The following is a 15744-nucleotide window of genomic DNA, read 5'->3' as shown; positions in this document are numbered from 1 at the left end:
AAGACCCTGCTAAAGATGGATTAGAAGGGTAAACAATGCTGTATTTGCTAGAAGTTGAAAACCTGAAAAAGGAAAACTGGGGCATAAATCACCTGATTCCTTTCCTCTACATGCAAGGGACAAGTCAGGAGTACTCTCTGCTTGTCTGGGTTAGTGTAGTTGCAACAATACTAAGAAGCTCAACACCATCCAGGATGAAGTAGCCTGCTTGACAGGCAGCCCATCCATCAACTTAACATTCGCTCCCTCCATCACCACAGTGTGTACGATTCACAAAGTGCTTTGCAGCAACCCACTAAGTCTTGGTCAATAGCGCCTCCCAAACCTGTCACCTCTACTGCCTAGAAGAACAAGGGCAGCAGGTGCATAGGAACACCACACCATCCTTACTTGGAAATATATTGCCTTTCCTGCATTGTATATTGGTCAAAATCTTGAAACTCCCTATCTAACAGCACTGTGGAGAACCTTCATCACAGGAATGCAGCTTTTCAAGAAGGTGACTCATTACCATCTTTTCAAAGGTAACTAGGGATGAGCAATAAGTAAATTCCTTACCAGTAATGTCCAAATCCTCTAATGAAAACTTAAGAAAAAAATTGGAAACCTGCAGTAAGCATTTTGGAAAACTTAGACTTTCAGATTTTATTCCCTTTAAAATTTCTTTGTATTTTTATTATTATGATTAACTTTGTACCTGTGAATCTGTGTATTGAGAGAAATGCGTAAGAAACAAATCCATAACATTTGTCTGTTGTCTTACTGCTATCTCAGCCTCCGAGTGCAAGTGGGAAGGTTTTTGACGTACTACTGTAAGGCATCAGTGCCCCTCAAGCCTGAGAACGTGAGTAGTTGCCAGTAAAGAACAGGAATATGACTATTGAGCTGTTCAAGTATTATTAACTGGGATAGAGAGCTTCAACTTCCTTTGTACACATTGGTGGTTTTCCTCCACAAAGGATACAAAGCTTTGCTTTAGCTATTGGGGGGCGGGGTGGAAATAAGTCGATTTGGTAATAATGAGAGCTTACTAAACATGCTCTGTGAAGCAGACCCTGTTTTAAGAACGCATTTTCAAAATGTGTTTTTCCAATGAAAAGACCAGCATCGTGATAGGCAAATACTTGCTCCAAGAAATGCATTTCCTAAGTTAAAGATTGGAAAACTGTAGAAAATGGTGTGATTTTCTATTCCAACACTTTCACCAGCCTTCAGGTTAATTTATCCCTGAAGATGGTAGTCTTCTTAAGTCCAGGAAACATGGCTGTTTCTATCAGGCCTTTTGATGCCCAGTGGGCTCTTGCATGGTAACTAATATGCTGTGAATGTATGCAACCAGTAATGTGTTTCTTGTGGCAATTCTTGACCATTTCAGAATTGTCCAGTAGTTCAGGGAGAGTAGCTCCTGTAATCATTTTGCTCAGTACAAAAGTGTCAACACAATGGTGAACAGTATTTTTGGTGGGTCTTTTCTAACCGATTGTGGAAATCTTCAATTTAACTACTTGACTATATATTTTATATCTTTTTTACCTTGAGGGAAGGTGGTCATTGTGATGTATAAAGTTATGGAAGGGCCAGAATTTTCTCCAGTTGGACATTTGGAAAACTGAAACCAAAGCATTCAGCTCCCACCAAAAATTTCCAACCTCGCCCCAGATACTCATTTGGGCTGAACTGGATAGTGAACAACCTCAGTATTCCGTTCGATCCTGTGCTGAACATCGAATTCAATATTGTTCATTATCAAGACAGTATACATTCATCTCAACACTATCCACCTTTGTTGCTTTCCCAGCCCCCTCCACTTTTGAAACCCATATCCATTCTTTTGTTTCGTCAGAACTTGACTTCTCAAACATCCTCCCATTTTCCAATCTTGAGCCCCTCCTAATATAAACTAATTTTTGCTACCCACCCCTTGCCTTGCACTATGTCTTGCTCATATCCCTATCCGTATGATTTCAAGATTTTTGTTCTTGTTTACAACCTTATGTCAGCCTACCATTGCTCACCCTTCATTCATTTCTTTGAATCTAGGCTTATCTGCATATACCCACTCTGTCCAACATTGCCACTTGGTGGCAGAGCTTTCAGGTATTTTGGCCTCACCCTTTGGCACTTTCTTCCAAAACATCTTACCACTTTAAAATTCCCTCAAACCTTCCTTTTTGACTGTACTTTTCATTAACTACTTTATTGCTCAATCCATCTTGAAGACAGTTGGGATGTGTTATCATACTAAAGACGCTATACAAATCTGAGTTATTTTGTAATAGACATTCTGATAATTTGACCTTTCCCCCAAGGGACTGAATTTACTTAATGTTTAGGGTGCGTTGTTTGTCCTTTGTAATGACTAGTGATCCACAAAATTAACATTACGTGAAGGACATAGGTTTCATTAGCTGGGTGCCTTGACACATGTGGAAGCCCATTTAAGAAGTTTTCATACCAAGCTAATGAGAAAGCAACAGATATAACATTTCCGTTTATCCAATATGCATTTTATGCTCTCTCCTGAGGGGGCTCACTCCTCTAATTCCAAAGACTTTAGGTACAGATTAGCTTGAGGACTCCCAAAACAGGTACTACAGGATTTTAAACAGCTAAAGCCATGCAGTTTATAAGTGTATAATGTTAGTAAACTTCTTACTGCTTATTCACTAGGACCATTCAACACGTTAAGACACTGGTTTGTGGGTTATCTGCAGCCAGGTTGCTAGAGCTTAGCTCCTTGTGATGAATCTAACCTTGGAGATTCAGCTAATGAGATGAGCTGGGTAGTCACTCATTGAGAGTGCCCTGGAATATCTCAGACCTGCCGGATTCAGGTATCAAATTAGCAAGATTATCACAGACCATGACTTTTGAATTTTCATAATCAGGCATGCAACCTTATTGTCATCAAAACCCAAAGAGACCCCACTTACTTCCTTTTTAAATTGGATAGTCACTAAACAACTCTCAAGTTTAAATTCTTGCTAGATAGACAGTGGGTATCAGTGCTCACAAGTTATGGAACTCATCATGCAGCTCAACATAAAATGCATGACTGAGTTGCCACCACCCCCCAATCACAGAACAAACACCCATCACATGCCATGCAACAGTGTAAGTGCAGACCGTCAGCAATGTCTGCCTCCTTCTTTAGCCCAAATATGTTTGAGTGTTCTCATACCTGACCTACAGACAACATTTTCAGCAGTAGTGACAGCTTGCATTTATAGAGCACGTTTCCATGTAAAGAACGTCACAAGGAAGTTTACTGATAAATACAGAATAAGGAAAATGTTCTTGTATCTAGGAAGGGAAAGGTGAGGAGCAGTGACCAAAACTTTGGAGAAACTTTGGGTTTTAAGAAAGTGTCTGTTTTTCAAAACACTTGTCCTTCAGATGTTATGAGAGGACAAGAAGATATAATACATCATAGTCATGGTAACAATGGATGTCATAACAAAGTAGTTTCTCCTAGTCTTAAGTACAGTATCCTCATAAGCTATAAGATGGAAATGTGACTTCAGCATATCGAGTGACAGGAATAAGTTTGAAAATATAAGCAAGTGCAGTAAAACTAAAATAACTTTTTAAGAGTTATTAAGATAGAAAAGTATATATTGAAATTAAAAATCTTCAGTAAAATGACATTTTTATAGGGAAGATTGGAGAATCACAGAACCATATACCCAGATTGGTTTAGACAAGTTAGTATCCTCACTGTGATTTTGTAGAAGGCTTTATTTTTTAAGAAGAATAAATGAAAAATGAGCATTTCTGAACATTGTGTCTGGGCTTTATGTTTTAAAATGCCACTGGAAGAGCATCTTCTGAATGTCATGCCTTTAGGCAATATATTGATTCAGTAGGTCATCCTGTTGCAATGGGTGATAAGCATGCAATACTTAGCAATTCAGAAACAATTAAATATCTGGATTGTAGAAAAGTTCTCAGCTGCAAAGAACAGCAAAGAGAGAGTATGAGAAGAGACTGGTAGCCAACATAAAATGAAGCCCACAAGTCTTCTGTAGGCATGTAAATAGTAAAAGAATCACAGAATTGTTACGTTGCAGAGAATGAGCAGCTCATTTAGTGCCATTATCCCACCTTCTCCTCATAATCCTGTTGTAGGCTGTCCTCCCTTTCTGATAATACCCTCCCGGTTCATAGGTTTACTCCTGATATCAATGGCTCAAAGTCAAATTCTGCTCAACCACAATATTCAAATTTGAGTAGAATTGCACTGAATCTTTATTGATTCACCGGCAAAATCTTATACTTACAATTGTTACTGGCTCTGGTTGTTGGGATCCTTATCTGAGAACAGAGCAAGAGGGATGATCAGTCCAGTGTCTTCATCTCCAATTGGTGGATCAGATCACTCCTGAGCCAGCCAGCTTGTGCCTCGTGCTCTGCAGGTTTTATCTTGTCAATTTCGACTGCCCTTTCCCGTGGCCAGTTCTCCCTGACTGGCATCTGGCCTATGGGGGAGGATGCGTGTGTAGGTGTCCCCACCGCAACTGGTTGGTTCCGCTGAACTTGCCCGCCCATCTCTTTTATCGTTATTACTGGCCGCCGTACTCGGAGAAACCTGATTCACGTGTGATGCAATACATCTGGTTCCTTTATCTTTGATCCATTTGTCTCCCAAGTTTGACCACTCTACGCTCCCAGTTTCAGCCCCCATTCAGTCATCACATGATGTTTTGCGCATGCCATTTTCCAGCCATAATCACATTTTCTTTATATGTTATCTTTAACCTGATTTCATCACCCTAATTGCAAGTGTACTCTGTTAGTTATTGGCTCTTGTTTTCAACACACCATTAGACAGAGCATGATTATGTTTAAAACACTCAATTACATATTTTATGCTGTGCTTGCAGCATTCCACCTTTTTAAAACTTTTTACACTTCGTGGAATAAGACTTAAACCACCAACTGCCTCTTCTCCGGCTGTTGCCGCCTCACCACTTACGTTTTTCTTCCCAACGCATCCTGCGCTTAGTACAAATTATCAGCACGGTTACATATATCACAATTACCAATTGTACAACCACTAATACACGTGAAATAATACTGATCCATGGGTGGATTTGTACATTCAGTCCCCAATCCCAAAGTTTGTTATACCGTGATGGGCTTCCCAGATTTTTAATGTCCTTATTTATTTCTCTGGTTCTCTGTTCTAGCTGGTAGAACACCTCCTTGGATGCTCGAACTTCATTCTGCAGTTCATGGAGGTGTTCTGGTAGGGGTGGGATATCATAAACAAAACATTCAATGTACAGGCAGAGATCATCCACTGTCCTATCTTGAATATCCAGCTGGGTTTGGCTATGCTGCTTGATCGCCAATAGTGTTCGCTCTGCAACAGTCACGTCAGTGGACGGAATCAAACAGAAAGTGGATAGCTTTATGGAGCACGAGAGATTACCAATTTTGTACATTGATTTGGTAGTAGTTGCACAATATGCCCCTTTGTCTACATAAGATGCCATTGTTACTTGATGGTCCGCTCGTTGGGTGCCTCTTTCGAAGTGTTTTGGTCTTCCCTCATCAGGTTATTGATGGTCCTTGTATGCTCTTCTAGGTTGTCTAACATTTCCAGTAAGTGCAACATTACTACCCCATTCTTATGTGCTCCCTTTCCTCCAACTGTGTTTTCTTCCTGCATAATCCTTTTCATCTGTCTACTCAATCCTTCTAGCTGTTCCTCCATTTCTTCAATATCCAAACTATTTATCATTGATGTCCTGGAGTTAATTATTCCCAATCCCGTCTCTATCATGCTCCGCTTTATGTGTCTATCTTTTCCTCGATAGCACTTCTTCCAGGCCCCCTTTTCTGGGGGTTTCGTGAAGGACCAGGACCCCTCCCTTATCGTTGCATGCATTAAAGCTGCCCACAGTTCCCTAGTCTTCCTCGGACAACATTCCGGGAGTGCATAGTGACTTATATTTAGCGCTACTGGGACTATCTCCTGATGGACTCCTTGGTACAACACCTTCCCATTCTTAGGGGGCTTAATTTAGAGCATGTTGCTACATTCTCAGACATCCTCTTGGTAAGTCGGGGCCTATCTCTTACTATTATATTGACGATTGTTTTTGGATTAATCAAATTCTGGTCACCACAATTCCCACTACGACAATAGTAGCTAGTACCATTTGTGTGAAAATCATACATACAGGTCTCTTCTGTTCACTTGCGTTTCCACTCTTAAGAATGGTTATATTAATTCTGTCTTTACACCATACAGACTCACTGTTCACTTTTAACATACATTTGAGTCAAGATGAAATGGTTTCTGCCCAGACTATAGTAACCTTCCGTGCTGGTTAAAATCAAGGGTGAGCCCTCACTTGCAGCATATCGGCCCAACACCTCCACGTCCCCGATCCTCATCCACGCCTCTTGGGATATCACAATCCCTTGCAGGATCAAAAGGCAGGTTTTCCACTTCATTGTTTCGAGGTACCAGTTAAACCAAAACACCAAACTTTGGCTAAGGCCTAGAGAACGCCTTGCCCATCTGTGGGATTATAATTATTATCTACAAATTCTGTGTTCCTAGGTTCCAGTCATATGGGTCCCAGTAAGTGGGTTGTCATTTCCTTCGACTACTCCTCCTAGCAGGTGAAGGAGTAGTGTCTCCTTCAGCTTGGCTTTGGACACATCGGCATCCTTGCTGTCCTTTCTGAGAGTCCGGGGTAGTTTCCCTTGCCCCTCAGATATAACACCATAACTAACTGTACAATTACTAATACATGTGATACAATTCAAATCCAAGGGGGATTTGATATTGAGACCAATATCCCACCAAGGTGGGGTAGTTATCTCCCTGATCCCGCCTCTCATTTTGCTATACTGCTGTTGGAGTGTATAATAATGGTTTTGTGAAAGCGCCACCTCTTTTACAGTTTTGTTAAATGCTCCGGTAATGGCGGAATATCATATCCAAAATGAAATGCTCAGTCAAATATCTTTTGCCAACCATGGGTGACTGTAAGTGTTTCCTCACCCTTAACTAGCTAAGTTACATACATATTTATCTATGCAGTTAACCATTTTACAACATCCCTTCTCTTTCTTTGGAATTATATACAACCATGTAGACACCTGGCTTTCTTACATCTACATCTTCTCAAATCACACTATAAATATAATACAATAATGAATTACACATTAACAAAAAATGAGAAGCAATACAGATCCAGGAATGGATCTGAATATCAGTGCCAAAATCCATCTCTAGTATCACTGATCTCTCTGGGGTGAAACAGCTTATCCATTGTAACTTGAATGTGATCTCTGAATAATATCAGTTTGATATCTCTTTCGATATGACACTCCCGACCTGCAGATCACCTCGCTCAATATCATTAAAATTACATCGTGCATGGTCTTAAAAGATCCTCCAGCTCTCCCTTTATCTGTATCCATCTTGTGGCTCCCCACTCAGGGGTTGCTCACCCATCTTTTGGTTTCCCACTGAGGGGGTCTTGCAATTTCTATGCCTTTGCTCACCCGCCATGTGGTTTCCCACTCAGGGGTCTTGCAATTCCTGTGCTTTTTACATCTCAAAATTGTTCTAAATCCAAATAACAGTGTTGTTGGGCAGACAGATTTCTTGTAATATTTAATTCACTTCTTCCTCAAAAGAAACCCCTTTTTTATATCCATAGAAACCATCTAGATGGTCTGTGTATGGCTTTTTGTTTTCCTAGAATCCCTTTGAATTTCAGATCATATTCTCTCAAAATGTTTAGAGTAACAACCCATATGAACTAAAATTAATTAATCAATTCCAATTTCTTGTGCCCAGACTTACTGGTTTTGACACTCATTGGTCAGTGTGCTTACATCAGATTTCCCATACTCAAGCACTTTGTTTGGGCAATAACCAAAGGCCTGAATGGGTTAAGGCCAAATTCCTCTTCGTTCCCTTTTTTTAAAAAAAAAGGTCTTTAGTCCATGACTATTCGTTGAAGCTATTGCAGCTCTTGTTACTTGCAGTTTACCTGTAAGAAAAACACAGAAGATCCATTTTGTTTGGGGAAAAATGGGTTAATTTGTCCAAACATATCTGACAATTGAGAAACTTAAAAATTTTGTAATGCCCAGTATAAATAAATTTTAAACAACAGGAATTGTTTCTACTTTTTGAATTCTCATGATATCTTTTACACACTTGACAGAATTCTTAACATTCTCTTCAGACCAGTATTTTAAATTACCCTTCCAATTGTTTAAAATTCCAAGCTCTCTTTTTTAATTTCCCCTACTTTTGGCAGTCTGTACTCAAGTCCCAATTAGCAATATCCAATCTCAACATTTTCTCTTTTTTTAGGGATACAATTCCAAAATCCTTAAACTTTGTAACAAGTTTCTAACCCAAAACCAATCCAATTAGGATTAGCCATGAACACTTCAAATATCCCAGATTTCAATCAACCTTACCAAACATTAAAACTACCTTGCCCTCACATGTATGAATTCGTATCCAGATTAAAATTCCCATGTGTTTATCAAAGTACCCTGGAGTCATGATTCTGGCCAGTAATCATGACTCCAGGTCCCTGCCTTGAAGATTTTACTTCATTCTTATCTAACTTAAAAGGGATTAAGATAAATATCACAATTCCCATTGTGAAATTTACTTTAACTCAAAAGTAGTAAAACTTACCACTATAAAAATTTCAGTTTCAAGAGAAATTTGAAAACATACTCATCCACACAAAATCTTTAACACACATACATTCTCTCCTTTTTGGAGGCATCCGACTCTGTCTCCAAAATATCCTTTTAACTTTATCAACTCAAACCAATGAACGTAGCACATGTTTTACAAAGAAACAAAAGAAAACAAGTCCTGGGTTCCCATGGTCTTCTTTCTTTGGTGAATTTTCACAGTATAACATCCTAACTTCAGACAAAATTTAAACCTAACAGCGGCCTCACACAGCATGGGAGAGGACCCCCCCCCCCACCCTTTATCTCTTTCTCAGAACAAAGAACACTATGGTTTTTTTACAGTCCAATATTCATGTTATCATAGCTTCTTTCTCACACCAATTGAAAAAATAATACAGCTTTTGAAACACATTATACAACAGACTGATTTAAAGCCACATACAGAAACAGATCACAAGGGGTTAAGCAACTTTTAAGTGACTCAGACACTGGCTTGCAGTCACACAGAGAAATCAAAGAGACAAAGTCCCACTCTCTCTTACTCAGCACAAGTGTACAACAGAATTGGATTTAATTTTTCCAACATCCGCTCATTGACAGGCACTGAAGCACAGACACACAAATTCCAAACCCTCCTGTTGTCCTTTCCATTCTAGTTCTAATTCCTTTAATAATCTCTTTATTACAATGTCCTTCTCCTTCACCCTTTTCTCCAACGCCTCTACACCTTCCCACAGCAGTTCTTCTTTCTGTTGATAAGCCATCAGCCAGATGGCTTTCTCAACCGTAGCTCGGTGTGTGGAGTCCTGTGTTCATCCTCCTGCCGCTGAAATGGGGTCCTTGCTATTTCTAATATTCCTCACCCACTGTTCTTGCAGCAATTTCTTCTTTATAAACTTTCCTGTCCGGTCCGCCATTGATGGTTTCCCTGACTTAGTCATGTCTCTACCTTCAACCTCCAGGCTGACTCGCCAATCCTGTAGGCTGTCCTTCCTTTCTGACAGTACCCTCCCAGGTTCATAGGTTTACTCCTGATATCAATGGACAAAGTCAAATCCCACTCAACCACAATAGACAAGTTTGAGTAGAATTGCACTGAATCTTTATTGATTCACCAGCAAATTCTTATACTTACAATCGTTACTGGTTCTGGTTGTCAGGAGCCTTATTTGAGAACAGAGCAAGAGGGATGATCAGTCCATTGTCTTTGTCTCCAAGTGGTGAATCAGATCACTTCTGAGCTAGCCAGCTTGTGTCTCATGCTCTGCAGGTTTTATCTTGTCAATTTTGGCTTTGTGTTCACGTGACCCGTTCTCTCTGACTGGCATCTGGCCTATGGGGGAGAAGTGTGTGTAGGCGTCCCCAGCACCACTGGTTGGTTCCGCTGGACTCGCCCGCACATCTCTTCTTTTATCGTTATTACTGGCCGCCGCACTCGGAGAAACCTGATTCACGTATGACACAATACGTCTGGTTCCTTTATCTTCAATCCATTTATCCACCAAGTTTGACCACTCCTTTCAATCTCTGTTCCCAGTTTCAGCCCCATACAACCATCACATGATGTTTTGCACAAGCGATAATGCCATTTTCCAGCCATAATCACATTTTCTTTACATGTTATCTTTAACCTGATTTTGTCACCCTAATTGCAAGTGTACTCTGTTAGTTATTAGCTCTTGTTTCAAACACACCATTAGACAGAGCATGATTAGGTTTAAAAAACTCAGTTACATATTATTTGCTGTGCTTACACTCTGCATTCTTGTTTTTCAGATAACAGTCTAAATCCCATTTGAATGCCTTGATCGAACCTGTTTCCACCACACTCTCAGTGCATTCCAGACCTTAACCACTCACTGTGAAAAAGCTTTTTCTCACGTCGCCTTGCTTCTTTTGCCAATTATTGTAAATCTGTGCCCTCCTGTTCTCGATCCTTTCATGAGTGGGAACAGTTTCCCTCTATCTACTCTGACTAGACCTCTCATGAATTTGAATACCTCTATCACATCTCCTCTCATCCTTCTCATCTCCAAGGAAAACAGTCCTAACTTCGCCAATCTATCTACATACCTGAAGTTCCTCGTTCCTGGAACCACCCTTGTGAATCTTTTCTGCACTCTGTCCAATGCCTTCACATCTTTCTTAGAGTGTGGCACCCAGAACTGGACACAATGCTCCAGCTGAGGCCAAAATAGTGTCCTATACAAGTTCATCATGACCTCCTTGCTTTTGTACTCTACACCTCTATTAATAATACCTAGGATACTGTAGGATGCTTTAGGAACCATACTCTCAACCTGTCCTGCTACCTTCAATGACTTATGCACATATACACCCTCTGCTCCTGCACCCCTTTTAGAGTTGTGCCCTTTATTTTATGTTGTCTCTCCCTATTCTTCCTACTAAAACGAATTACTTCACATTTCTCCGCATTGAACTTCATCTGCCACTTGTCCGCCCATTCCAACCTACCTATGTCCTTTTGAAGTTCTACACTTACGACCGGTCCCCGGGTGAGGTCCCCGAATTTGTTAAGGTCCCAGACAAGATACTCCAAATTGTTAACTTCCCAAACGGGACCCCAATTTTGTTATGCTCCTAGGTGAGGAGGAATGAGCTGGCTCCCCTTCTTTATTCAATGCTCTCGGTTAGTCGCAACAAGGTTAATTTAAAAGGAATCCCTTCCCCCATGGATACCTTTTTCCAGTCCAAATGTATTTTTTTTTAGAAGGAGTCAATTTAACAAGGCTTTCTTGAGTAAAAGAAAGAGTAGGTTTGTTAGTTACTATAACCCGAGAAAAATAAAAAAAACACAACACAATACACACAGATCAGAAATGAGAAGTTAAGAGTCCAAATAAATACTTTAAAAGATATACGAATCAGCCTTTGGCTAGTCCATGAGGCGTAGATGGTGAAACTTTGCAACTGTTAATTTGGGTGATTCTGGTAAAGCTGACTTTGGCAGTTTCACACTGGGTTTGGAGACGCTTGGTTCTGCAGGATAACTGAAGAAGCTGTCCTATATCCTTTTTGATTGTGGCTTCTATTACCTTGTCTTCAGCGACAGAGAGAGAGAGAGAGAGAGAGACTTCGCCAGCAACTCAAGGGTGGCTGGTTGGTCGTCTTGTTGCTGTCGCACACCAGCACATTAGCACACACTGCTCTGCTCTGTAGCTTCCATTTTAACCCAATTTCCCTGTGTATTCCTGTAATAGAAAAAAAACATATCTTGCGCCCAGAGTCAGTTTTCTTTAATCTCTGACCATTTTACACATTCTGAAATATGAATCAACAGGAGATGGATTTTAGATGACTGCTGAGACATGGTAATAAATCTTTTGTCTCTGCAGCCACAGGAGATTAAAGTTCAGTCTTTTGCATCTTTCCTATCTCCCTTTTAAGTGTCGCTGCTTGAAGAAGGCCATGGCACCTTTTCCGATACGGCATTCCATGTTCTCTCAGGGTCTCTCTGTCAGTATTATCCACATAGGGATTTTTCCGGAAAGTGGTCACTTCCATTATCAGCCATCTTTTGCTCAGTGTCCTTGCTTGTATTTCTTTAAAAACACACACGTCTTCCTTAGAAAGTTCAATAATCTGTAAGTGATTCGTGGCTGGAATCGACTTTTCCTGACAACACTTTCCTCCTCACAGTTCAGTGTTTTCAAGTTTTGTATCATCTGCAAATTTTGAAATTGTGCCCTGTACATCAAGGCCTAGGTCATTATAATATATCAGGAAAAGCAAGGTCCCAACACTAACCCTTGGGGAATTGCACTACAAACCTTCCTCCAGCCGAAAAACATGCATTAACCACTACCGTTTGTTTCCTGTTGCTCAGCCAATTTCGTATCTATGTTGCTACTGTATCTTTAATTCCATGAGCTATAACTTTGCTCACAAGTCTGTTGTATGGTATCAGATGCCATTGAAAATCCATGTTCACTACATCAACAACATGACACTCATCAACCCTCTCTGTTTCTTCTTCAAAAATCTCCAGCAAGTTAATCAAACATGATTCTCCCTTAACAAATCCATTCTGGCTTTCCTTAATTAACCCAAATTTGTCCATGTGACTATTAATTTTATCCCAAATCATTGTTCCTCGAAGTTTTCCCACTGCCGAAGTTAATTGATTGGCCTGTAATTACTGGGCTTTTCCATTGTTTTCAATTTTTGAACAATAGTTTAATATTTGCAATTCTCCAGTCCTTTGGCACCACCCCTGAGTCTAAGGAAGACTGGAAAATTATGGCCAGTTCCTCTGTAAAAGAGAGGTAAAAGGGGGAGCAGAACTGATTAGGGACCAAAAAGGGGATTAATGCATGGAGGCAGAGAACATAGCTGAGGTTCTAAATGGCTACTTTGCGTTTGTCATTACCAAGGTACAAGATGTTGCCAAAGTCGTGAGGAGCTGGTTGAGACACTGTACTGGCTCAAAATTGTTAAAGTGGACGTGTTAGAAAGGTTGGCTGTATGTAAAGTTGATAAGTCACAGACCAGATCAGTGCATCCAAGGATACTGAGGGAGGAATCGTGGAGGCATTGGCCATAATCATCCAATCCTCCTTAGATGCAGGGGTAATGCCAGAGGGCTGTAGAGTTGCGAATGTTACACCCTTGTTCAAAAAAGGATAAACCCAGCAACTTCAAACTAGTCTTTAATCTCACTGGTAAGAAAGCTTTTAGAAGCGATAATTCGGTACAAAATTAACAGTCATTTAGACAGATGTGGACTAATTGAGGAAAGGCAGCACAGCCTTGTTAAGGGGAAATTGTGTTGAACGAATTTGATTGAGTTTTCTGATGAAGAAATAGAAGGTAAAGCAGTTGATGTGGTATACATGGACTTCCAAAAGGTGTTTAATAAAGTGCCACTTATCAAGCTTGTCAGCAAAGTTGAAGCCCATGGAATAAAATGGACAGTGGCAGCATAATTATGAAGTTGGCTGAGTGACAGGAAACAAAGAGAAGTGGTGCATGAATGTCTTTTGGACAGGGATCGGAAAAACCATTGCTTTTCTTAATCAGGGCACAATTTCAGAATGTGTGGATGACACAAAACTTGAAAGTATTGTGAACTGTGAGGAGGATAGTGATAAACTTCAAGAGGACTTGTGCGGACAGGTGACAGATTAAATTTATTGCAGAGAACTGTGAAGTGATGCACTTTGGTAGGAAGAATAAGGAGAGGCATCATAAAATAAAGGATACAATTCTAAAGGGGGTGCAGGTGCAGAGGGACTGTTCACCTTTGCTACTCATCTTTATCAGGTGAATAGCAAAAGAAACAGGAGACATGAGAAAAAAATTTTTATGCAGTGAGTGGTTAGGATCTGTAATGCGCTGACAGAGTGGGATGGAGGCAGATTCAATCATAGGTTTCAAAAGGAAATTGGATAAAAAATTGCAGGGCTGTGGGGAGAAGGCAGAGGAATAGGATGAGCTGGGTAGCTCTCACAGAGAGCAGCCACAGATATGATTGACCAATGGCCTTCTCCTGTATTGTAACCATTCTGTAATTCAGCTGAATTTGGCTGATTGTTGGTTGAAGATTTATTAACCCAATGAATGGGTTTCTATTGGTGTCTCTGAGTAACATTTATATGAACCATCAGTAAAAAACCAGATGCATACCTAAATAGTAGGAGTGGATATCTCCATCCTGTGATTCACACTTCTGTGAATCAAAATTTGATTACTTAGTATGTAATGCAGGGGATTTTGTACAATTGAATATTAAATGCTTTTTTAATGCTGAAGTCCTCTTTCCTCCTCCCAAAATGGAGAGACTTGTTCATGAAATGTTAATTAACCAAGAATGATGTATTTACACTTTTTTCCATTATTCTAGATAGTGGTGGTTAATGGCTGTGGTTCTCTGTTTTCTTCACTGTCCGCTGTGCTCTGTGATCCTGGAGGTAAGTGAAGGTTGATTTATTTGAGCAGCAAAACATTTGAATTTCCCTTAGGTTTTTTAGGAATTGTACCTTGGGTGTGATATTGTTTCTCAACATTTGATACTTCACTGTAAAAGTAAAATTACAACTTTTGAGTTGCCATCATCATTGCCTTGATCAGACATTGACGCAAGTTCTGAAACCTGGAAAAAAGGTGAGGGTAACTAACTGTCCTTAACATCAAAGCAACATTCAACAGAGTTTGGCAACAAAGAGCCCTAGCACAACTAGAGTCAGTGGGAAAACCCATCAGAGGAGGATGGTCCTGGTTGTCAGAGGCCAATCACAAACAGCATTGCCCTGGAGCAGATTTCTTTACGGTTGCACCTGTGGCACAGCTATCTTCTACTGCAAGACATGATGCCAAAAACCGAGCATCAGTAAAACAGTCTCTAGCACGTTCCACCTTCACAATGCCAACACAAAATGGGAACTGCACATCACCCTGGATGGCCAGAGACTGAAGCATGATCCAACCCTGTTTATCTAGGCGTCACCCTTGACACAACCCTCCTGTATAGACAGCACCTCATCAAGACTGCAGAAAAAATTGAAACCAGCAATAACCTGCTCAGTAAACCTCATGGGAATGACGGGTAAAGACTCTAAGGACCTCTGCTCTGGTTCAACACGCTATCACTTATTCAACTGCAGAACACTTTTTTTTTATTCATTCACAGGATGTGGGCTTCGCTGGCTGGGCCAGCGTTTATTGCCCATCCTTAGTTGCTCTTGAGAAGCTGGTGGTGAGCTACCTTCTTGAACCACTGCAGTCCATGTGGTGTAGGTACACCCACAGTGCTGTTAGGGAGGGAGTTCCAGGATCTTAACCCAGTGACAGTGAAGGAATGGCGATATATTCCCAAGTCAGGATGGTGAGTGACTTGGAGGGGAACTTGCAGGTGGTGGTGGCCCCATCCATCTGCTGCCCTTGTCCTTCTGGATGGTAGTGGTTGTGGGTTTTGAAGGTGCTGTCGAAGGACCCTTGGTGAATTCCTGCAGTGCATCTCTGCACCCCAGTATGGTACCAATCTGCCCACACCAAACTGACCGATGTGCAACTCAACTCAACATTGCGTAT

The 15744-nt window shown here is 40.6% G+C and overlaps 1 protein-coding gene across 5 annotated transcripts in view; it reads left to right on the top strand.

Moving 5' to 3' along the window:
• Positions 1-15744, top strand: part of accs (1-aminocyclopropane-1-carboxylate synthase homolog (Arabidopsis)(non-functional)) — a 56832-nt gene that overhangs the window by 18733 nt on the left and 22355 nt on the right. For all 5 annotated transcript variants that reach the window (XM_078549132.1, XM_078549131.1, XM_078549135.1 and 2 more), the window contains 2 exons: positions 775-844; positions 14558-14624. In XM_078549132.1, the coding sequence (XP_078405258.1) occupies positions 775-844; positions 14558-14624 (137 nt within the window). The remainder of the gene's footprint in view (positions 1-774; positions 845-14557; positions 14625-15744) is intronic.

The sequence above is a fragment of the Cetorhinus maximus genome, chromosome 9 (genome assembly GCF_964194155.1).
Source record: "Cetorhinus maximus chromosome 9, sCetMax3.hap1.1, whole genome shotgun sequence".
NCBI lineage: Eukaryota > Metazoa > Chordata > Chondrichthyes > Lamniformes > Cetorhinidae > Cetorhinus > Cetorhinus maximus.
The sequence above is the reverse complement of the archived record's forward strand: the minus strand, read 5'-3'. Positions and strand labels throughout refer to the sequence as shown.